The following is a 23,386-nucleotide window of genomic DNA, read 5'->3' as shown; positions in this document are numbered from 1 at the left end:
CCTGAAAGCTGAAACACACACACTCACACACACACTCACACACACACTCACACACACACACACACACACTCACACACACACACACACACACTCACGCACACACACACACACACACACACACACACACTCACTCTCATGCATGTACACACTCATGCATGTACTTACTGTGTTGCTCAGCACACTACAAATTCTAAATTATTTTGAATAAAATTATTTTATCTGTGTGCCAGTATTGAAAACGGTGTAAATACAACTAAATGGTACATTTGAAATAGCCTGAATAAATCTGAATGTCCATTGTGACAAACAGCCACCAGTATTGATGTCCCTGGTGAAATGATGGAGCTCCCAGGAGCATGTAATTTTAAGCACTACAATACAAATAGCTTGGTAGGTGTTTTAATCTTTTACACAATTACACTTAAACTGTTATTTTTTTCCCTCTCAAGTAGAAAATATTTTTATATTTTAAGTTTGTGTTTGAGAACTTAAATTTCCTTACCCCATTGGCAATCTTGTAATGAGCAAAAGATTTCACACCTTGTTTGCAAGAATTTTGGATTCTTTAGAATGAAAGCAATAGAAATAATCTAAACATGAGACAAAAATACTTTGACATGTGTTTTGGTTTTTGCAGTGAGGAATTTATTGGTGATTTCACCCTGTACCCGTTTTTGTTTGTTCCCAGCTGTTGTAATTAATTTATAACGACCTATGAGCTATGGCATGATATTATTCTTAACATCAGATTTTTCTGGACTCTAGAGCTCTAATGATAAAAACACAGGTGGACAGCTTTGGTGTACGTGCTGGTTTTAGCTCCAACCAATTACTTACCTTTTCTGAAGAGCTGGTCAGAGCTGGTCATGCACCAATGCTGGTTCACTCCTGTATCAGACCACAGAAAAACATGTGCACTCCTTAGCTGTAGCTCAACGGTTAAATGTAAAATGGAGGATCAACTAAATGATTGAGCTGATTACATAATTAAGAACAGAAGTTGGCGCAGAATGCTTAATGGCTGCCCATTTTCATACACCCTTGGCTTATGGGAACTCTGACAATGTGCCTTTCATTTACTTTGCTATTTTCCTTGCATCTCTTGCCATTATATCTTCATGTAATGAAGGCTGTGTTTTGGCGCGTAGCACTGTTGTTGAGCTAGTCTGCAGGACCTCTTGCTTGGGTGTTGTAGGGTTGCCTTGGCTCACAAGTTACACAAGAAACAAACAAACAAAAAAAAATTTTTGGAAGCCCACTGGAGTGGGATGACTTGGTTGTTTCTCTCTGCTACATAGATGTCGCAGAGAATGTATTTTTAAAGAGCAATGTAGGGACTTTGTACTCAGAGAGCAGCTGCTGTTTGTCGTGGGCCGGGCAAGAGACGTTTTCCGTGCTTCTGCACGAATCGCTTGGCTTCCTGAACTTTTTGTTTCCGATGCCTTAAGTCTCAGCCAAGAGGACACGATTCCCTTTCCAGTGAGATTGGAAAAGTGCTCATCTGTTTTCCTCTTCTCCCTGCTCACACACAGCACTGGGGGAATGTTACTCTTATTTAATGTTATACAGTGCTGTGCAAATGTCTAGGGCACATGTAGAACATTTCTGTAAGAGAATAAGGAAATAAACAGTTTTAAATATAAAAAAATATTACTATAAAGAGCAGTGAATAGGTAAAAGGTCAATTAAATCAATATTTGTTGTGACAACCATTTGCCTTTTAAAACTGCTTCAGTTATCTTAAGATAATTGTCCTGCAGTTTTATAAGAAAATCAACTGGTTGTACCAAAGTTCTTTGCCACAGTTCTTCTGCAGAAACTTGCTTCTGGCTCTCCAATCAGCCTCAATCAAGTCTTTATCGGAAAACTGGTATTACTTAATATGCAGCTTTATTTAATTAAATGCAAAAATTTCACTGTAACAAATATTCCTTTTTGGAAAAATCAGATTTGCTCTTTTGTACTGACTCTATTAACGCAGAATGCAAAAAATGTAAATAATATGAAAATATCTAAGACTAAATGTATATTTAAATAAAGATAGGGTGCCTAAGTCTTTTGCACAGTACTGTCTGTATACCTAGTTAGACTCGCAACCACTGAATACAAAGAATAAGCTCAAAATACAAAATGTGAATTATTCAAAATGGTGTGATTAGTCTCTGTTGCTGCAGCTGGATCCTGTTATTTGCAACTCAAAAAGTGTGAAACAGTGGACACAGCTAACGCAAATAGTTTCCAGAATGTTGGGTAACATTCCAGTTATATTCCCGTATGGTTGTGAAGTGATGTAATGTTATGATCAGACCATTCCCCAAACATGTTTGTTGTTCTAAACAAGTTCTGTCAGGAGTCACAGAACAATGCACCTCACATGCAAAACCACTGGGAGCATCCACTGATGGCTATCATTTAGTCATAGTCACAATGTCGGTAAAAGATTAAAAAATGTTACAAAAGTATGAACGTTCCTAATATACTTGATAATAAATCATTACAATTGTGATTTTAAAGTAACATTCCGGGGGCATCTGGGAAATAGGACGGATTAGGAATTTTCAGGAATGCTTACCCTAATTTCTGGGAATGATAGTTGTAGAAGTATCGCCGATGCAGCCTATATGTGTCTAACCTCACGTTACCATTACCTGTCTCAAGCAGGAAGACGGCACGACAAACAGATCCGTGTAAATGTGCCTCCTGCTGGTTACGGATAAAGCATGTCCGGGTTGTTTTGGTCCACACAGGAGGCTAACATGAGGTAGAAGCGTGTCCAGGTGTGTTGGTCCACACGGGTTAGGGTTAGGGCTAACATGAGGTAGAAGCGTGTCCAGGTATGTTGGTCCACACGGGTTAGAGTTAGGGCTAACAGGAGGTAGAAGCCTCTTCTTTGTCCTAATTCCACTCTTTCTCCTCATCCTCTTATTCCTACTACTCTTCCTCTCTGTCGCCCCCCCTCCCCACTCCATTCTCCTCCTGCGCTTTGCGTCTCCTGGCTGCTCTGTTTTGGGTGTTAATCCTCTGCCAGACCAGGCACAGGAGTACTGACCTCCTGTCCCAGTACTGAGCTGCTGAAAGCTTCAGGAGACCTCTGAGGCCATAATGAGACTGTGTTATGGTCAACTTTACTGTATGTGTGCATAGTCCTTTATTTAGCTATCACTCTTTACTGTATGTGTGCATAGTCCTTCATTTAGCTATCACTCTTTACTGTATGTACGCATAGTCCTTCATTTAGCTATCACTCTTTACTGTATGTGTGCATAGTCCTTCATTTAGCTATCACTCTTTACTGTATGTGTGCATAATCCTTCATTTAGCTATCACTCTTTACTGTATGTGTGCATAGTCCTTCATTTAGCTATCACTCTTTACTGTATGTACGCATAGTCCTTCATTTAGCTATCACTCTTTACTGTATGTGTGCATAGTCCTTCATTTAGCTATCACTCTTTACTGTATGTGTGCATAATCCTTCATTTAGCTATCACTCTTTACTGTATGTGTGCATAGTCCTTCATTTAGCTATCACTCTTTACTGTATGTGTGCATAGTCCTTCATTTAGCTATCACTCTTTACTGTATGTGTGCATAGTCCTTCATTTAGCTATCACTCTTTACTGTATGTGTGCATAATCCTCCATTTAGCTATCACTCTTTACTGTATATGTGCATAGTCCTCCATTTAGCTATCACTCTTTACTGTATATGTGCATAGTCCTTCATTTAGCTATCACTCTTTACTGTATATGTGCATAGTCCTTCATTTAGCTATCACTCTTTACTGTATGTGTGCATAGTCCTCCATTTAGCTATCACTCTTTACTGTATGTGTGCATAGTCCTCCATTTAGCTATCACTCTTTACTGTATGTGTGCATAGTCCTTCATTTAGCTATCACTCTTTACTGTATGTGTGCATAGTCCTTCATTTAGCTATCACTCTTTACTGTATGTGTGCATAGTCCTTCATTTAGCTATCACTCTTTACTGTATATGTGCATAGTCCTTCATTTAGCTATCACTCTTTACTGTATGTGTGCATAGTCCTTCATTTAGCTATCACTCTTTACTGTATGTGTGCATAGTCCTTCATTTAGCTATCACTCTTTACTGTATGTGTGCATAGTCCTTCATTTAGCTATCACTCTTTACTGTATGTGTGCATAGTCCTCCATTTAGCTATCACTCTTTACTGTATATGTGCATAGTCCTTCATTTAGCTATCACTCTTTACTGTATGTGTGCATAGTCCTTCATTTAGCTATCACTCTTTACTGTATGTGTGCATAGTCCTTCATTTAGCTATCACTCTTTACTGTATATGTGCATAGTCCTTCATTTAGCTATCACTCTTTACTGTATGTGTGCATAGTCCTTCATTTAGCTATCACTCTTTACTGTATGTGTGCATACACTTTCAGAAATAAAGGTAGCATATAGGTGCAAGCATTTCTACCCCTAGGCAGCAGTATATAATTCAATTGTACCTTTTTTTCCAAATGTTTTTGCACTTTCAGGGTAATTTGGGAAATTTGATCCTTGAAGAACAAAAATGTACCTTCACTGCCACTTTATTTCTCAGAGCGTTGTTCTTTATTTACTGTTTGTATACAGAGTTATTGATATAACCGCCACACTATCATGCTGTACGTGTGCACAGTCCTTCATGTAACACAAGAAAAAACAGAGTTGTTTACTGCCTAGAGCCAGCTGACATTGCTGGGCCCAGCATTGCGGCATTGATCTCTGCGCCCAACAGCGACTTAATTTCATAAAGACTATAAAACCAAATGTTGCAAAACAGTTTTCTGGAAATCGATTTTGAACATTTTTATTGCTAAATTATAGCAGTTTTGTTTCATAGACCAAGTGAAAAATGTGTCAATGTGTCCAGGCATATTACAGGCGCACTACAAAATGTGATAAAATAAAAGTAAAAAGTAGCTAAATAAATACATAAATAAATACAAAGTTCTCCATTCCTGTGCTGTGCTTTTACGCTGAAACTATCTCTGCTTTTATTTACCAGTACCACAGAGAAAGCAGATTCAAATCTGCTCATTGCATTTCTCGCAGTTGTCTTTATGTACTGCCGTCATGTAGTCTATTCAGAGTATATTGAAAGTCTCTGTTTGAGTGAAAACGTATGTTGGAGGCAGAGGTAGCCTATGAATCTCTCATTTCTATGACTACAACACCCACAATTATTTTCCCCAACCTGCTGTCTTCATCAGCTTCATCAAACGATTGTAATGAATTCATCTTGTTTGATTTGATGTGCGAAATTTGAGCAGTTCACATCAAAGTGTCGGTCGTTCAGCTGCTGAATAGCGTGTTGGACGAGAGCGACACAAACACACCTGGCTACCAGCAGGCCTGCCTGCTTCCTGTTGGCTGGCAGGGGATTTTTGTGGAAAGAAATGGGCACAAACTGCTTGTATGTCTTTACGGAGTCGGCAATTGTTTTAAGCCCAAACTTTAAGGGGAAGTCAAAGTAGGAGAGTATTTCATTTACATTGTCGGAGTAAATTCAATTCAAGATGGCGATGACATCTGTTCTGGCTTTTGTGGTGTTAACTGTCACAATTTACTGTATGTGGGCATAGTCCTTCATAGAACAATTGCATGTAACTGTATCTGTGCATAGTCCTTCATAGAACTATTGCACTTTACTGTATCTGTGCATAGTCCTTCATAGAACTATTGCATTTTACTGCATGAGTTCATAGTCCTTCATATAACTGTGGCACTTTACTTAAGTGTGCATAGTCACACTTTACTGTGTATGTGAATAGTCCTCAGTGCCAAAAAATAGAACAGTATGAGGTGTTATGTGCATATATGCGTATGAGTTACATAGTATATTCTCATTTGTGTCCCATTAGCACACATTGCCCATGTGCCCAAGATGCAGATGAAGGGAGAAACACTCGCCGTATGGAGTACGGAAATGTTTTCACGATTGAATCCAGTGATAAATAAGGTGACCGATGTCACAGATGTGACTGGCGCGTGTCTAATTATTTATTAATTCGCAACCTCATTAATCGAGGCCGGTTATAATTAGCCCAGTCCCGATCGAAAGGAGGCTAGCCTGGGCTTTTTGTGGAATTTGGGTCAGCGCGAGACGCCAGCCCGTTCTCCGCCCCTCGGCTGGGGGTGCGTCGCCGGATCGGGACAGGATGAAAAATGTGCTTCCTGGCCGCCGAGGGCCAGGGGACGGGCCCGCCGGGCGTACCCTCCCGCCGCCCGGACCGCGTTTTTGGGCTTCCTGCGGCCGTGGTTCACTAAGGCAGAAGCCTGCTTCCCCACACAAAGCTGGTGGGTGCTGCGTTTAATGAGATTATCACAAGTTAAGTGGCTGAATAAAAGATTATAAAGTCCCTCCGATTGATAATCCCCTTCGCCAGGCTCTCACGCTTCTTTGCTTTCTTTAGTGCCTCTGCATCCGCAAGAAAAGGAAATCCTGCTTTCGGCTTCACAGGTAGCGATTTAACTCCAGCTCGGCCAGGGTCAGTTCCATCTCCATTCTGTCAATTCCAGAAATTAACTGAAATTCGGGTCCGGGAATTGAAAAACGTCACTGGGCCTTTTCAATTTACGGGTCGAATCTCAGTTAATTTCCTGCGCTCAAGGGGAATTGCCTCCGGACCGTGAGGAGCGTGCTTGCTGGTTTACCGCAGTCTGTAGTGACACTGCGTCACACCTGAGTAAGGCCTCAGTTCAGTTATGCATAGGCATCTTCCTTTGTCTCCTACACGGACCAGGAGAACACTCCAGAGGGACTGTGGCCTGATAGAGGTCCCAGTGCTGCTATAATAGTGAATTATGAAGTTACTGGTTCTGCCTGTGGTCCTCTTTGCTGTGCTGGATCGATGAGTGTTTTTTTTTTTTTCTTCTTCTGCTTATCATAATTTTCCCATCAGCGCTTGTTGTTAAGAATGCTGACTCACATAAAAAAAACAAAAAAAATCACTATTAATAATAGCCCTATTTGAGTTGGGTGCCTTGGGGGAGGTGCTCTGTGTTAATTGCAGTGTAATAATTAAATCTATGCAACTGGGTGAGACTGAGCAATGCAATGTTGGTTAATAACAGAATACTGAGAGGGTGGTCGGGCTTAAGTGACCTGGCTCTTCAGCTGGCAGGTAATAATCAGACACAAATTAAAGACCCTTTTGTTCTGGGGGGTTGCGGGGGAGGGGGGGGTCTGCAGTTGGTTTCCTGCCTTATTGTCTCCCCTTGTGTCTCAGTGGAAGAGTTTCTTCTTACTTAACCGCGATTCAAACGGGTATTAAGGACGACGTCGCCACAAACCCCAGAGGTTGGCCAGGTGCAGGCAGGTGTTCTGATCCCTCTGTGGCTTGTTGCGGCCCCGCCCTAACCAAAGCGTCGCTGCTAATGCAGCGTAGACGGGCCTGACGCGGCCCTGTTATTACAGAGCTGAGGTTTCACTGCTGACAAAGATGGCCGCCGTCTCTCTTCTTCGTCCGAAGCGAAGGCGGTAAATAAAAAAAAGGAAGCGTGTGAACGTCCCAGGCGAAGGATACCTGTTTATTCCGTCGAGTTCACAGTTCAACAAGCGAGCTGTCAAGCGCAGGGGTGTGTGCAGCGCATAAGTTAGTCGGCGGGATTACGAGTGTTTATTTAATGCGTCTATTAATACATCGAGAAAGTGTGTGGGGGAGGGGGGCTTCTGGAGTGCTTGCACTAAATAAAATGTCCTGTCCTGACAAAAAAAAACAAAAAAAACCCACACACACACAAGTGTGCGTGAAGGACAGCACAACGACGGTGTTGAATTACACAGGACAGAGCGGAGCACATCTGCGGCACGGCGTATCTGATTTCCTCTATCTTGGTCTCTCTCCCGATCTCCAGAGGAGGGCGAGTATTTCCTGAAGGTGCTGATCCCCAGCTATGCGGCCGGCTCCATCATCGGAAAAGGGGGGCAGACCATCGTCCAGCTGCAGAAAGAGACAGGGGCCACCATCAAGCTGTCCAAATCCAAAGACTTCTACCCAGGTAATGAGAGCCGGCCTGTGTCTGCCACACAACTCAAATGGCTGCTACCCGCTAAATATATCACGCTAGCTAATCTTTTCTCTTTTTTTTCATGTTTTTTACTGCATAATCACCAAATTATATATTTTTTTCTAACAGTCTGGAGCAATCAGATTTAGTATTTTAAGAAGGGGTTGTCTTACGGTGGTAATTCTTAAAAGGACAATTACGCAATTATGCAATTCCCTCTGTTTCCAAAGTTCCCGTCTGCATGCGGCTGGAATCGAGCAGTGATGGGCTTGCTTGATTGACTGGTTGATTGGTTGATTGATTATTGATTGATGAATGCCAGATTATCCCACATTAGGAATTAGAAGTTGGGTTTTATTTGTATAAGACCATTCTGCCAATGGTTTTGGATTCAAATACTTCTCTATGCTGTACTGAGCTTGTCTGGTGTCCTGGAACCAATGAAACCAGGCAAGATCAATTCAGCAGAGAAAAGTATTTGACTCAAAACAATTATGTATTTGACCCAGGTCTGATTTCAAAACAGCATGAACGCAACCACCTACCACTCCATATTTGCAGAAGCTGAACATAGATTGGTGAAACATATTTAATTTAATGATATTTTTCGGTATGTTTCATTTGAAAGGAGTATGTGTGTCTGCCTGGGGCCTTGGCGTGACTGTTGCTCTCAGTGAGAGACTGTATCAGTGCTTCATATGCATCCGCATGCCCCCGTTCCCCCCAAGCGTTTAGAGTTTTTTGGGAGGGATCCCAGGACCGGGTGTCAAGGAGGAAGCACAGATGACTGGGGAGGGGGGGGCTTGGCATTTTTAATTAAAAGAGCCTTATCCAGCCGGCCGACCTGTCACCCCCCCAGCCCCGGCCGGCCCGTGAATCCCCCCTTGTCTTCCCCTGGGTGCCCCACCTTCCCGCGGCGGGACCAGGGGCTCGCTGTTCAGGCCAGGCTGGTGCGGATGCCAGCCCTCCGAGGCCGGCAGCTGCAGCTGGTTGGGATTCAGAAGGAGGAAGAAAGCGGAGGCTTGTGGGGGAACTTTGTGCGTCTGAGACGTGAGCGATAAAGGGGAGGGAGGATGGGTAACCGGGGGTGGAGGTGGTGGGGGGGGGGGGGGGGGGGGGTAGTTCCTTCCGAGCAGGGGGCATCTGTATGCTAATGAGTACTGGTTCTTCCTGGGTGCCGGATTGATCAATGGGACCACCTGCTGAGGTCTCGGGGGAAGGGGGGTTGGTGCACGTGCGCTGGGCACTATCCCCCCCCTTTGCCCCAAGACTCTTACCTCTATTAATCTTGGGATATCGCACCGCTAGCATTTCCCATTAGCTAGCCACAGTGGTGTTGGTCGGAGACAGACAAATACTCGTTAGACCAGAAACGGGGGAAAGATTTATGGGCCAACAACTTTCCGAAAGTAGGCGCGAGAGTTTGGGAAAACTGCACTGGTGTTTCGCCTGACCTCACGTGGGTTCACTGCGCTACTCCGTCTCAGCGCCTCGCTCTTACATAAAAAAAAGACAAGTAAAAGTTGTAATTATGGAAACAGATGCTGAGGGTGGTGAAGTCCCCCGGCCCAGCTCACGGGCGGAGAGAGGTGCAGCCCCCGTTGTCGGTAAATTGGAACTGACCTCTTGCCTTTCTCTCAGCCGCGACGGAAATAAAGCGCCTTGACATCTCCGATCCAAAAAAACAATCAGGCCGCTATTTTTATTTCCCTTTGCGGACGCTCTCGCCCCACATTGAGCGCATTCCTGCCGGCGAGCTCCGCGCAGCCCCGTGCTGCTGCTTTTCCCGGGCCTCGGTTCAGGAGCCTGAACCGGCAGTGCGTTACAAGCCCCCGATAACGCCGCTAAGAGTTCGGTTCCCTCGCCCCCCCTGCCCCGAGCCACCCCTGGCCCGTTCCTATGGCACGAGTCGCTCGGTCGTGTTTTCCCAGTCGCCCGTGGGAGAGGGGGGGACATATCCTTAAACCGAGAGGTTGGCTGTGGAGGTTTGACACGATAAGTTCTCAAGTTCTCTGGCTTGACGTCTCGCTTAGTCACTGGCGGACCCAACTGGCAGGCCTTTCGGCAAACGTCCTTCCTCTTCTCCTTCCTCGCCGCGACAGAACTGTTGACTTTGCACTTAATTTCTCGCGACCCCTCCCGGCCCGCGTCCCTCTGACTCCGGCGCGGCGGAATATGAAAGCTTTTGTCTTAATCCCGCGCTGGGATTGCGGTTTTCAGCGTTTAATACCCGGCCAACCTGGCCTTGTTCATTACAGACAGTACTGATTCTCTCCTAAGCTGCTTAGGGCCCGAGTGCCCGGCCTGCAGGAGAAAGAAGCTGCCGCTGCACATAACTCGCTCGCCCAAACGCTTTTTATTATTATTTTATTGTTTTTGCAATGTTGACGTCTTCCGTCTCGCCGTAAAACGGTCTTCGGTCGTAAGCGATTTCTTTGTCCGAGTTTGCTCTTTTCGGGTGAGGGTAATCAGCAGGGGCCACGACAGGGCAGCTGGGTGAAATTCACAGGTCCGGGACAGGCGTATTTTTTTAGTATTCTCGCGCCTGGGGCTAAAATATTTACCACTAGTTCACAGGGCATTGGGCCCCTCCCTCCTCCAGGGTCTGAGGAAACATACCTGGTTGACCCCCCTCAATGGCGGCCCTGGGGTAAGGGCCCTTTTGGGTGTCCATCCGCCCGCACCGACTCGCGCGTGTGATATCGGCGTGACTGCGTTCGTTCTCGCCACCATGAGTCTGCGGTCTTACAGCACGGCGCATAATCCCGCCCTCAGGACACGTCTGAGATGTGAGTGACAGCGGCCGTTCTGTAGGGACTTGCACGCCCGACTCAGAGCTCCGGAAGTTCAGTCCATGCTGACCCTCACAGAAGGTTCAGTCCATGCTGACCCTCACAGAAGGTTCAGTCCATGCTGACCTTCACAGAAGGTTCAGTCCATGCTGACCTTCACAGAAGGTTCAGTCCATGCTGACCCTCACAGAAGGTTCAGTCCATGCTGACCTTCACAGAAGGTTCAGTCCATGCTGACCTTCACAGAAGGTTCAGTCCATGCTGACCCTCACAGGAGGTTCAGTCCATGCTGACCTTCACAGAAGGTTCAGTCCATGCTGACCTTCACAGAAGGTTCAGTCCATGCTGACCCTCACAGAAGGTTCAGTCCATGCTGACCCTCACAGAAGGTTCAGTCCATGCTGACCCTCACAGAAGGTTCAGTCCATGCTGACCTTCACAGAAGGTTCAGTCTGCGCTGACCCTTGCAGACCCTCCCGGACGAATGGTGCTCCTATGGGCTTGCCGAAAGACTCCATTTTACCTGCATCGCTACAGCGCCTCCCGATACACGCTGCTTTTCAAAATGGCTTCCGTACCATGACTGGGTCTCCTCTATAATCAACAGAGGAAATCGCACTATGCTCCTGCATCCCGAGACGTTATCTACCCTCTTATCTCAGGAAACGCTTGGAATATAACTGCTCGCACCCCTGATTGGCTTTACCCTTTGGCTTATATACGTGCGGTCTTGTGATAAGGTTCTACCTGCTGAACAGTGCTCCTTCCTGCCTGTGGGATGAGTGACAGGTCATAAGGGCCTGGGAAGTTGTTGGATTTGAATGGGGGGGTGGGATCTGGCGGAGTTAAACCCTCTTCCTGCTCCTCTAGGCTTGGGTGAAGAGTCGCCAGGAAAAAGTCTTTACGAAAAATGTTCCGTGCTTGCAAAGCTGGTACTACGTCTGACACTCTTTCTCTTTTAAAACGGGAGCAGGACCGTCCCCCCTTTGGTATTTTTTGTTGTAATCAGATGGGGAGAGAGCTGAAAGGGTAACAGATAGAGGAGGGATCAGAGCTCAGAAGAGGCTATTGAACCAGCCCCCCCCCCCCCCCCAACCCCCCTAGCATGGGGGGATTTGCACACTGCTCTCTAAAGTAGGTCACCTCACAGAGCCACACGTCCCTCCAAGTTCTAACACTTCTGTCGGCCTACCTCTGCATCACCGCGTCACCGCCCTGCTGAACAAACTGCACAAGCTATGTTTCGAAACAGCTGGTAGCTGGTTGACCAAGTTATACCGGCTCCATACTCAACATGGCTTGACCAGCTGGTGGCTAGTCATTGCAAGCTGGGTTTTACAGCAGGGCGGTGCCGCCTATATTAATGAAGACACGATATAAATGATAAAACGTGAAACACTTCTATTGTGACAAGGTCCATTATGCATGTAGGAGATGATCTATGAGCCATGATGAAGGGAGAGATGAGTGCCATAGATGGATGGAATGCAGAAAGCGGAGCCCTGGCCCAGATCAGGAACATAAAAAGAGTGGGCTTTAATCCACATGACATTTGTTTTGTTTTCCTGCGTGACGTCAGGCTCCCAGAACGGGAGTGCTGGCACATGCGCTGGGTAATGCCTTCAGATGGGACTCTAATTCCTCTTCTGGCAGACCTACCCACACTCGCCCCTCCCCCCCCGCCCGCTACTGACCGCACAGGCCCCGCCTACCGGCCCGGCCGGCTGCCGCCCATGCAGGCGGGCCATTGGTCGACTTCCTTAGAGCCGTCAGCCGACAGGGCTGGTCGGCCAATCAGCAGGGCGCAGCTGGTACCTGCCTGAGCACATGGCTGAGACTCTCTCTTTCTCACCCGCCTCTCTCTCTCTCTCCCCCTTTTTTCTCACCCTCTCACCCCCCTCTCTTTCTCTCCCTCTCCCACTCTCTCTCACTGTCTCTCTCTCACTCCTCCCTCTCTCTCTCACTGTCTCTCTCACCTCCCCCCCTCTATCTCTCCCTCTCCCACTCTCTCTCCCCCTCTCTCACTCCCCACACTCTCTCTCCCAGGGGTGTTGTACCCTCTTGAGCTAGCCTCGCAGTTTTTTAATCAGATATAATAAACGACAGCAGTGGGGCCCTCCATAAATAGAGTGGCACAAATATAGCAGAGATCAATTGTGCAGGGAGCGGTACCGGGGGCTGCTGGTGAGAGATTATTGTCACCCCCCCCCCAGATCTCACCTTTCCCTCGTAATAACAGTCCTCCTATCTGTCGCACTGTGCTCACACACCATGAGATCCTGCTCTCGCTCCTCTCAGGTACAATATAGGACTGAGACAGAGACAGAGAGAGAGAAAGAGAGAGAGACAGAACGTGTGAGAGAGCAAGAGAGAAAGAGGGGGAGAGAAAGAGAGATATTCATGTGTTCAGTTGTATATGTTCTATGTTCTTTATCTTGTCACGCCAATAAAGCTTTCTGAATTTGACATTTGAATTTGAGCGAGAGAGATATGCGAGGGACACAAGGAGAGAGAAATAGAGGGGGGAGAGAGAGTGAGAGAGAGTGACAGATTCAGAAGGAGGGAGAGAGGGTGGGAGGAGAGTAAGAGGGGGTGGGAAAGAGATAGTAAGAGGTCAGAGAGACAGAGGGAGTGAGAGAGTGATAGAGAGATTGAGAAGGAGGGACACAGAAAGAGAGAGAAAGTAACAGAGGGAAAAGGAGAAAGGGAAAGTAATCCTATTTTCACGACCTACATTTTATCACACCGTAAATCGCATGACCCCCCCCCCCCCCCCACCTTCCCCACAGTCCACAGTTCTGACATTCTGTACCTCGGTATTCCCTGGTTGGCCCTTTGATTCATTCCTGTTTCACATGTAAAGCAGGTCCAATATTTGGACTGCGGGAGGTTTTATGGCCTTGAGCAGAGAAAGATGGCCGTCTCCCTGCAGGGCTGCGGTCCGGGCCTGCTCTGCGTCCCGCTCTGCGTGGCCTTATGGAGCCGCTCACCGCACCTGTGAGCGCATAGACAGACAGAATCGCACATGTGCTGGGAGGATTGGGCTTCTCCTTAATGTGCGAGGCCTCAAATGGGCCCACTGGGCCGTGTTATTTTAGGATTATGGGATAACCACAGCTGAACTCAGAGCACTACTGTGTCTTGTCTTGGTTGGTGCTTATCATCATGTGAAAAGTGTCCTCCTGGTATTCCTGTCTGTTGGTTCATTCATTACGCCTGAATGGCTACACTTTTGTAGCCCGTGCTGACAGGAGGCTAACTTCGGCATTTTGGCAGCCCTATGGTGGTCCCATATTGTGGAACGTGGCATTTCCCTTGCTATGTGGATTATAAAGGAGTTGAAGGTGCTATAAAACCACTGTGAAAGTATCAAAATGTGGATTCATGATGCTATTTGGAGTTCTGCAAAGTTCTGACATCAGAAGGATACACGTTTGCTTCAGAATGGCCCACCTCGTAGCCAGAACAAATCCTAACACTCGGCACAGACAGCATTCAGCTCGTTGCAGCCAGGCAGCCAATCAGAGCAGAGGTTCATTGATATTAATGAGACTTAAAGACACAGTCACTAAAAAAAGCCTGCTCTTGATAAAGCTCGTGAGAAGTGCTGGGGAATGAACATGTAATACTGAATAGAGATTGTTTCTTGCTTCTTCTTATAGATATGAGGACCTAAAATAAAAGACTGGAAAATACGCAATATGGGACCTTTAAAAAGAGATGAATACACGATAAAGCACCTGAAGCTGCTATTAGCAGTCATCCCGAACGGGGTCACAGGTCAGGAGGCGTTTTTGGCGGGAGCCTCCCGTCCCGTGTAGGCTAGCCCATTGCGGACGGCGGGTTAGACCGACCTCTGCGGGTACTGCGGGCGACCGAGCGGATCGCAGGGGGGGGGGGAGGGCGGAGTCTCAGACAGCAGAGAGGAGCTTGGGATTACGCGCGATTATGCAGGGCGGACAGAAATAGCTCTTTTCAATCTCTCTCTTTGTGGGGGCGTGACGAGAGCCCCTCCCTCCGCCGCGCGGGCTGCCGTCGCTGGGCCGACCGGTCACCAGCTGCGCCTCCAGCCCCGCTCTCTCCTAATGGCGCCGGGAGACGGGACGCTTCCCCCGAAAACGCCGGTACTGCCCTTACCTGGGGGGAAGACTGTGCTGAGGCTGGGGCTTTGTGCGCTGCTTTGCAGATGGAGAGAGAGAGAGAGAGAGGGAGAGAGAGGGAGGGAGAGAGAGAGGGAGAGAGAGGGAGGGAGGGAGAGAGAGAGAGATAATGAATATACAGTGGTTTGAATGAACAGTGCAGGCCCCAAATGTGCAGCAACAATAGAGAGTGGTGGGCCACTCTTAATGACAATGCACCCTTTGACATCGTGACCATACCCCTACTTCAGTGTGGGGGAGGGGAGTCTTGAGTGGGTCAGCCCCCATGGGACAGAGTGTGAGTGTGAGTGTGTGTGTTTGTGTTTGTGTGGGTCTGTGTGTGTGTGTGTGTGTGTGTGTGTGTGTGTGTAAGTGTGTGTTTGTGTGGGTCTGTGAGTGTGTGTGTGTGTAAGTGTGTGTTTGTGGGGGTCTGTGTGTGTGTGTGTTTGTGTGGGCATATGTGCATGCAGTGTGTGTGCAGTTTTGGTTGCTATGTTTTTATGTCTGGATTATTTTCCCATGTTTCTATACTCTAGCAGTTGTGCTTCTGAAGCGTAATTTCCAACAGGGATATTTTTAAGCAATGGAAGTATGAAGTCAAGGGACATATTTTTACTGACATGCACATACAGTAGCACAGTTTGCTAATTATTGTAATTAACAACAACAATTCATGTGCACTAGAAAGGTGAATAGAGGGACATAACAGGGCACAAAGGAGAATACTTGTATGTTTGCATACAAAAACCAAAAAATCAATCTTAATGTCATTATTTTAGTCTTATATTTCAACTTTTAATCTTATTTCTGTTACGTTTCTGCTAAATAAGGGTAATAGATTGCCGATGGGGTAAAAAAATTTCACTTGTCAAGCAAAAATGAACTCAAAACATATTATATTTTTGACATAAATCTTATTTTCAGTTTATTTCTTATTTTTAAGTCTAAAAAAGTCAAAAAAACTTAAGATGGTGGCTTCCTCTTCTTCACGTTGTTTATCAGTGGAAACACCCACATTGTTTCTCAGACGTTCTCAGGCGAATCTGTACTTTCTGGGTCGAGGCCTGGCATTAACAGCTTAGAGGAGAGTGGGATTGCTGTTCAGGCGGCAGTTTGGTGAAGGAGTCTGCTGCTTTAATAATGGTGCTGGATGGGGATCTTCCTCTTGTCACAGAACAAGCAGGTGTCCCAATTTCCCATTTCACCACTTCTCTCCCTGGGTTTAAAAAGTAAAAAACCTTGAAAGCAGGAACTCATCTGCACTGCAAAAACCCAAAAATAAGTTTGTAAGTATTATATATTCTGTTCTGTATATTCTTATATTGAGACTTCAAATCTTTTTTATTTTACTGTTTTGCTCAATAAGACAGAAATATTGCTAATTAGATAAGACATTTGGCTCATTTCCATATTTGCCAATGCGGTAAAAGAAATATCACTTGTCACGCAAACAGCAACTCAAAGCAAGCTCATGTTTTCTTCTCGAGAGAGAAAAAAGATCTTAAGTCTTGTTGCAAGACTGAAACTCTTGTTAAGACAAGAGGGTGGTTGGCTTGCAGGATGGTTGGCTGAGGTGAACTGTGTCTGTAGAACAGGGTTCGGTTGGCATGGCGGCGAGGGGGGGGGGGGGGGTTAGTGGGGGGGGCGGACAGCGCGAGATGCGCTGCAATGCAAGCTCCGACTTAGCGGGTACCCCCCTGCCGGGCCCCTCCCGCCGGGGCCCCAACAAAGGGGGCATTGTGGGGCTGCGTGCACGTTTGCCTCGGAGAGACTAATCAAAGCGACAGCTCAAGAAGCAGGGGGGGGGGGTCTCCCAGTCCACCTCCACCCCACCCCCCCTTCAGCAGGTGTAGCTCAGGGGTAGAGGATATCTGCACCTCACGGGGGCTGGGGAGGTGGAGTCCGGTCAGGGACAGACCACATGGCCACGGGAGCACCAATGAGATGCTCCCGCCGGACGCCGGCGGCCAATGAGGGAAGAGCTGCCCCGTTTTCCTGATCTCGGACCGTTCCAGAGATGCGCTCGAACTGAAAGCATCGCTGCACATCTGAGTCCGATTTTGGGATTCATTTTTCATATTTTCTGACAAAGCGCCTGGAGTCCTAAGCACATGCAGATGATCACATGGAGAAGATAAGAAAGAAAACTGACGTGTTTTTTTCTTTCGCTGTCAAACACGAGTCATTGCAAAATTATTCAATGAGTTCATTTATTTTCAATGCCGACACGTTTTCTTTTTCCAGCGTTGGACGTTCCCAGCTATATTCATTAGAGTTACAAATGAGTACCATGTGTGGTTACGAAACGGCTCATTGAAATGGCCCTGTTGCTTAAATCCTCGGGCGGCCATTTTTCCCTGCTTGCTTTCGTCTCGGCGTTGTTCTGCCTCAAAGCGACAACGCCTCTGGAAACAAGGGCGGCACGGAGGAGAAGGGCCGCGGAGAGAGCGAGAGAGAGAGAAAGAGAGAGAGAGAGTGTGGAAAAGCCGGGCTCTCGCTGCAGAGAAACTCTCCTGCTGTCGGGTCGTCGCACAATGCGGGGGCCCCGGACCCTTTTTGTCCCTGCGAGCCCATGTCCGCGGTGTCTCCGGTTGCCGTGGAAACCTCCGCGTTGCGTAAGGGCAGCGCTGCCTAGCGGCTCGCCGTCGGGCCGTCCGTTCCGCCATGATGCGGCTCCGCTCCGGGAGAGGCACGGCTTCTTAAAGGGGCAACGCGCGAGGGGGCCCCCCCCCGCCACCTCGAGCGCCAGGGCGCATTGCCCTTTTAAGACAGAAGGCGACACGCTGACAAAGGGAGGTCAGCTGTGGTTTTATGGGTCCAATCACTTTCTAAGGGGGATCAAAACCCCTCCTCCACCCACCTATGCAAAGCCCCGATAGCCCATCTGATTCTTCCCACTCTCGCCTCCTCATTGGGGCAGATTTGCAGCTGCCTCCGACCCCCCCACCCCTCCAAATCTACCCCCCCCTCTGTGGGACCATTATCTCTAATCCCCAGCGAAACGTTCCGCCGTTCTGATGATTAATTTCCCCGCCGAACGACAAAGCCGTCAGCTGTCGGCCGAGCTCTTTCCACGGGCGGGCTCTGCTCTCGCTTTAATTGCAGCTGACCGGCCCCTCGCTAATTACGCCCGTCCCGGGGATGAGGGGCGAGGTGGGCGGGGCTGGGAGGGGCTGAGGGCGGGCTGTCACCGGTGACATGGAGGCCGCAGAGCAGCCGGTCTGAACCGGTGCTCGAGGGCCTGTTTCCATGGAGACTGGTCAAACCAGTATGCAGTGCTTTTATTTTAGGCAGGTGAGGGATTTTGGGGGAATTTCGAGGCTAGGCTATGCTGGGCGTGTACATGCCGCCTTGTCACAGGCGATGGGAACCAGTCACAAGCGGTTTTAGTATTTTAGTCGCATATCGAGACTTGAATTCTTATTTCTATTACAGAAATTGCTCCTGATTTGGCTCATTTCAAGATTTGCCAATGGAGTAAGAGAATTTCACTTAGCAGGCAAAAGTTAATATCTTCTACTATATTATCATATGGTATAGGGTGAAAATATTATCATTATATCTCATTAAGTCTCATTACAAGACTAAAATACTCAGTTAAGACAGACTTTTTTTTCCGTGTTACCCGTGCTGTTCTCCATCACAGTGAAACCTCAGTCCCGGGCCCAGGTGGAGAAACAAGGGTACGGAGGGGCAGGACGGGCCTCAAAATGTCCCTTCACCCCCCCCCCCCCCATTAGGGCCTTCCTCCTTCCTCCTGTCTCTATTCAGCCCCACAATGAAACTTTAGAGGGCGGCCGGGCTGAGTGCGCACATGCTGCCCCGGCGACAATCGGAGCTTTCACCCCCGACCCCGCCCCGCCCCACCCCCCCTCCCGCCTCCCCCAGCAGGTGCAGAGAGCCGGGGGGGGGGGGGGAGGCAGAGACACCTCTTACATCACTGCCCGGGGCCCGGGGCCCGGGGGCCGGCCTGACAGGCTCCTTACGCCGGCTGCCTCGGGGAGCGGACGTCTCGCTCCCGCGGGGAAGAGAGCGCTCCGTGACTCACTCTGAGGAGGCCTCTGCCGCTGCGGTATTCATCCCGCGCCTGGACGCCCTGACCCCGGGGAACCTGCGCCGCCGTTTTCACGCCCGCCGGGAGACGGGTTTCATTTTAATTTCGCAGAGTGTCACGTCCCCAATCGGGCCTCTCACATCCGCCGCTCAGCGACGTTTGCAGGACGCCAGGATGTTCCAAAAGCAGGATTGTTCACAGTACAGTTATTTAGCTTGATCCTGTGATTTTCAGTTGTTTTGACTAAGCAGGGGCCAATCCCCCCTGGAGCAGTGTGGGGCTAAGGGCCTTAGCTCAAGGGCCCAACGGCTACACAGATCTTACTGTGACTACACTGGGGTTTGAGCCACCAACCTCCTGGGTCCCAGTCAAGTACAAGTTTGATGTACAAGTTTGGGGCATCAGTTGCACATTTTTGGGATGTTCCCAAATCTACCCAGCTGGTACAATACAATTTGGGAACTAATAAGTATCTTTTACAAGCAAAAAAGAAAATAGGTAGAAATAAATTATGTGTTGCTAGGTTAGGGTCTAATTCTATGTACCTATAAGGTACCACACCAATGCCAAAAAGTTTAGAAAGTGAAGGTCTAATTTTAATAATTCATGTTATAATTGCAAATTCTAATACCAATATGTTCTGTTCGTATGACCAGACTGAGCCCATTGGCTGTCAAATAACTGAATCATTCCAGTATTTCTGTCCAATCATACACTGTCTTCTGATTGCACTGCCCTGATTGGCCAGTGCGCCCTTCCCTGATGTGCTAACCCTAGAAAGGGGAATTAAGCAGTGTAGATGGATGCTTAAGGTTGTTTCTGAAAAGACCCATATCTGGGATTTAAGACTTATGAAATGCACTCCTATCTGCAGGATAGTTTTTCTTGGGGGGTTGGGATTCAGTTAACACTTAATTTAAATGGAAAATTGTCCTTAACTTGGCACTTAAATGCAGCAATGTTCTTTCTTGCACAAACACAGTGACTAACTTGCCAAACTGAACTTTAAAAAAACTGTCACAAAAAAGTGTACCTGTTTAGTTGTAAGCCAAAATGAAGGACAGATCTGTGCGTGTATGTGTGTGTGTGTGTGTGTGTGTGCCTACAATGACATGTTCATCGCAGCAAGAAAAAGGTAGTAATTCTCCATTGCTGTAGAAATAACCCTGCTGTAGAAAGGGCTTGCAGACTGCGTGCGGGTAGAAGAAAGCACTGTACGATTTTTTGGATAAAACGCAGCTGCTCGGGAAGTGAGAGAATCGGTCTTTCACATTAAAAGCGCCCAATGAGCTTCATCATGAGACCGGGAGGTGATGTCACCTCCCCTACTGTGTGGGCCAATGAGGAGCCAAGACTGAACTTCAGCCAAGACTGAAAGGGAAAACAGCCAATGAGGAAGGAACTGGCGAGGTCACCATAACAACAGAGTTCCAAGCTTCTCAACACCCGAGGCCTCATCCCTGTAGAGAAGGGCTATGTGTGAAGGGGGGGTGTGGGTGTGGGAGGGAGGGGGGTGACTCACCTCCATGTGGATGGTGTTTTGTGGTGGGGGGGGGGGGGGTGCTGTGGATTTGGGGTTAGTCAGCAGGAGCCCCTCAGGATGGTGTGTGTGTGTGTGTGTGTGTGTGTGTGTGCGTGTGTGCGTGTGTGTGTGTGTGAGTGTGTGTGTGTAGGGTAGATTTAACAATTCTGACAGACGTCCGTTGCACGCAGACAGGTGCACGACACCCAACACCATCAGGGGGGGGAATGGCGGGCAGAGTAAGGCCTAGCGGGAGTTCTGTTGCCTGGGAAACAAACGGGGCGCATGCCACCGTCGCCGGGCAGCTGGTCCCCCCCCCTCCCCAGGCGGTTCACCCCGGGCCTGGCGCCCGATGCTGATAAAGGTCACCTGCTATCTCAGCCTAGCCCAATGGGGATCCCTGTTTAAAACCCCCAGCCAATCACAGTGCGGCGGTGACTGGGGCCCAAGCATCGACCTGCCGGCCCATTGGTCGCCTCCGCGCACAGTTGTTCAGATTGGGGTGGACTTTAACATCAGCACTGCTGTGGCGCTGCTGTCCTCACACTCTTAATGCTTCATCTGATGTATATGAAAGTACTACAGTATTATATATATATAATGGCCTAAGGATTAATTTCACTTAAACTGCATGGTTGCATCTGATTGTGATCTGGTGTGTCTGAGTTCAGGCCACAGTGCAGTCAACCCACAGAGTCATGTAACCCTTTGAAGAGTAGGTTTTTTGAATGTCTTTTCAAAATGTCGTTGTTCTAGAACTCCATTGCTTCCAATTACAGTGTCGATTGTTAAACAGCATTAGAATGTTCAGTTAAGAACGTTCTAAACTTTAGAATGTTCATTAGAATGTTCGGTTAAGAACATTCTAATCGTGTATTTGTGCTGTCACACCTTAAAGGGCCACGGAGGCTTTATCCTTTACATTGTCAGGCTTTTATGGCTGGACCGGGTGCAATGGATCACTTCCTTAAATGTGTCCTGCAGGAGAAAGCAGAGGCAGCGTGTCTCGCAGGTCTTGAACCAGCAACCCCCCTGGTGTCTGGTGTGAGGCCAGGCTCTTTGTGGCCCCTGATGAAAGCGCGGTTCGGGGGCCGATGGGGGATCTGAGGGCCGGGCCGGGATCACAGCTGTCGCAGCAGCAGAGAGCTCTGCGGGTCTGAGCCCGTGTCTCCATTAGGGAGGAGCCAGTTGAAGCTGATTAATTATTCATGTCTGGGGGGGGGTAGCGCCGTCTTAATTAGGCGGGACCAGCTTGAGCGGCTGGCCTGGTGCTCTGACCTTCGGGGGGCGCTGGTGTGGGCCAGCCCTGATGTGGACAGCCATCAGTCATCCGCGCTGAGCAGGAATTCACACACAATATAACTACCACGCCCGGCTCTCAAAGACTCCACACAGGGCTCTGTGAGTGTGTGTGAGAATGTGTGTGGGAGTCTGAGTGTGTATATGGGTTTGTGTGTGTATGTGCATGCGTGTGTGTGTGTGCATGCTTGGGTTTGTGTGTGTATGTGTGTGTGCATGTGTGTGTGTGTGTGTGTGTGTGGTTGCATGTGTGTGCATGCTTGAGCTTGTGTGTGTATGTGTGTGTGGCTATGTGAGTGTGGGTGCATGTGTGTGAGTGTGTGTGTGTGTGTGTGTGTGTGTGTGTGTGTGCATGCATGTGCGTGCGTTCTCGAGTTTCTGTGTGTCTGTGTGAGTGCGCACTTGCATTTGTGTGTGTGCATGGATGCACGTGTGCATGTGTGAGCCTATGTGAAATACAGTAATGTGAGTTGTCTAAAGGCATCAGTATTCATAATAAATAGATATTGTGTGAAATCCCTGTTTGCCATTTTAGAATGGCCTGGCAGGAAACAGGAGAAGACCTGGGAGAGGATGTGAAATGTGACCACTTTGGTTTTTGTTTTTTGTCCTTGAATATTTCACTCATTTTTTGCAAGAGGCATGCTTTTATGCTTTTATTATGAAACTACCCTGCCAAATGTATTTTGTATAAATGTGTCTGTTTTAAAAGAGGACCATTCAAAATCATTATGAAACGCCAGAGCAATGAATGACAGCAGAGCTTAAACAGTAAACCTGTTAACGAGTTAAAATTTCACTGCTCTATGCTTAGAGACTAATGGGAAGGATTAATTATAGCCCAGAAAAGAAGGTGCAACAAGACACTAAGATATTTTTTTCCCCAACTCTTTTTCTAAAGACAAGAGTAGCAGACTATAAATAATGAGATAACACGAAGGCCTGTGCCCTTGGAAGCCATTCTAGATGTGATCCTGATATCTATGTCTGTCATTTGGCCTATGTTGTCCTGCATTGTAATTTTGCATGAGAGAATGAATGTCTGCACTGATGGTGGAGAAAAGACTGTGTGTGTGTGTGTGTGTGTGTGTTTGTGTGAGTGTCTGTGTGTGTGTGTGTGTGTGTGTGTGTGTGTGGTGTGGTGTGTGTGAGTGTGAGTGTGTGTCCGTGTGCATGTATGTATGTGTGTGTGAGTGTGTCTATGTGCGTGTGTTTATGTGTGTGTGTCTGTGTGTGTGAGTGTGTGTGTATCTGTGAGTGAGTGTGTGTGTGAGTGTGTGTGAGTGTCTGTGTGTGTGTGAGTGTGTGTGTGTGTGTGTGTGTGTGTGTGAGTGTGTGTGTGAGTGTGTGTGTGTGTGTGTGTGTGTGAGTGTGTGTGTGAGTGTGTGTGAGTGTGTGTGTGAGTGTGTGTGAGTGTGTGTGTGTGTGAGTGTGTGTGTCTGTGTGTGTGTGTGGTGTGTGTGTGTGTGTGTGAGTGTGTGTATGTGTGTGTGTGTGTGAGTGTGTGTGTGTGTGTGTGAGTGTGTGTGTGAGTGTGTGTGAGT

The 23,386-nt window shown here is 47.8% G+C and overlaps 1 protein-coding gene across 2 annotated transcripts in view; it reads left to right on the top strand.

The window, feature by feature from the left end:
- Nucleotides 1–23,386, top strand: part of nova2 (NOVA alternative splicing regulator 2) — a 55,708-nt gene that overhangs the window by 6,722 nt on the left and 25,600 nt on the right. For both annotated transcript variants that reach the window (XM_061218220.1, XM_061218221.1), the window contains exon 2: nt 7,884–8,027. In XM_061218220.1, coding sequence (XP_061074204.1) covers nt 7,884–8,027 — 144 coding nt within the window. The remainder of the gene's footprint in view (nt 1–7,883; nt 8,028–23,386) is intronic.

This window comes from Conger conger, chromosome 13, assembly GCF_963514075.1.
Source record: "Conger conger chromosome 13, fConCon1.1, whole genome shotgun sequence".
Taxonomy (NCBI): domain Eukaryota; kingdom Metazoa; phylum Chordata; class Actinopteri; order Anguilliformes; family Congridae; genus Conger; species Conger conger.
The sequence above is the reverse complement of the archived record's forward strand: the minus strand, read 5'-3'. Positions and strand labels throughout refer to the sequence as shown.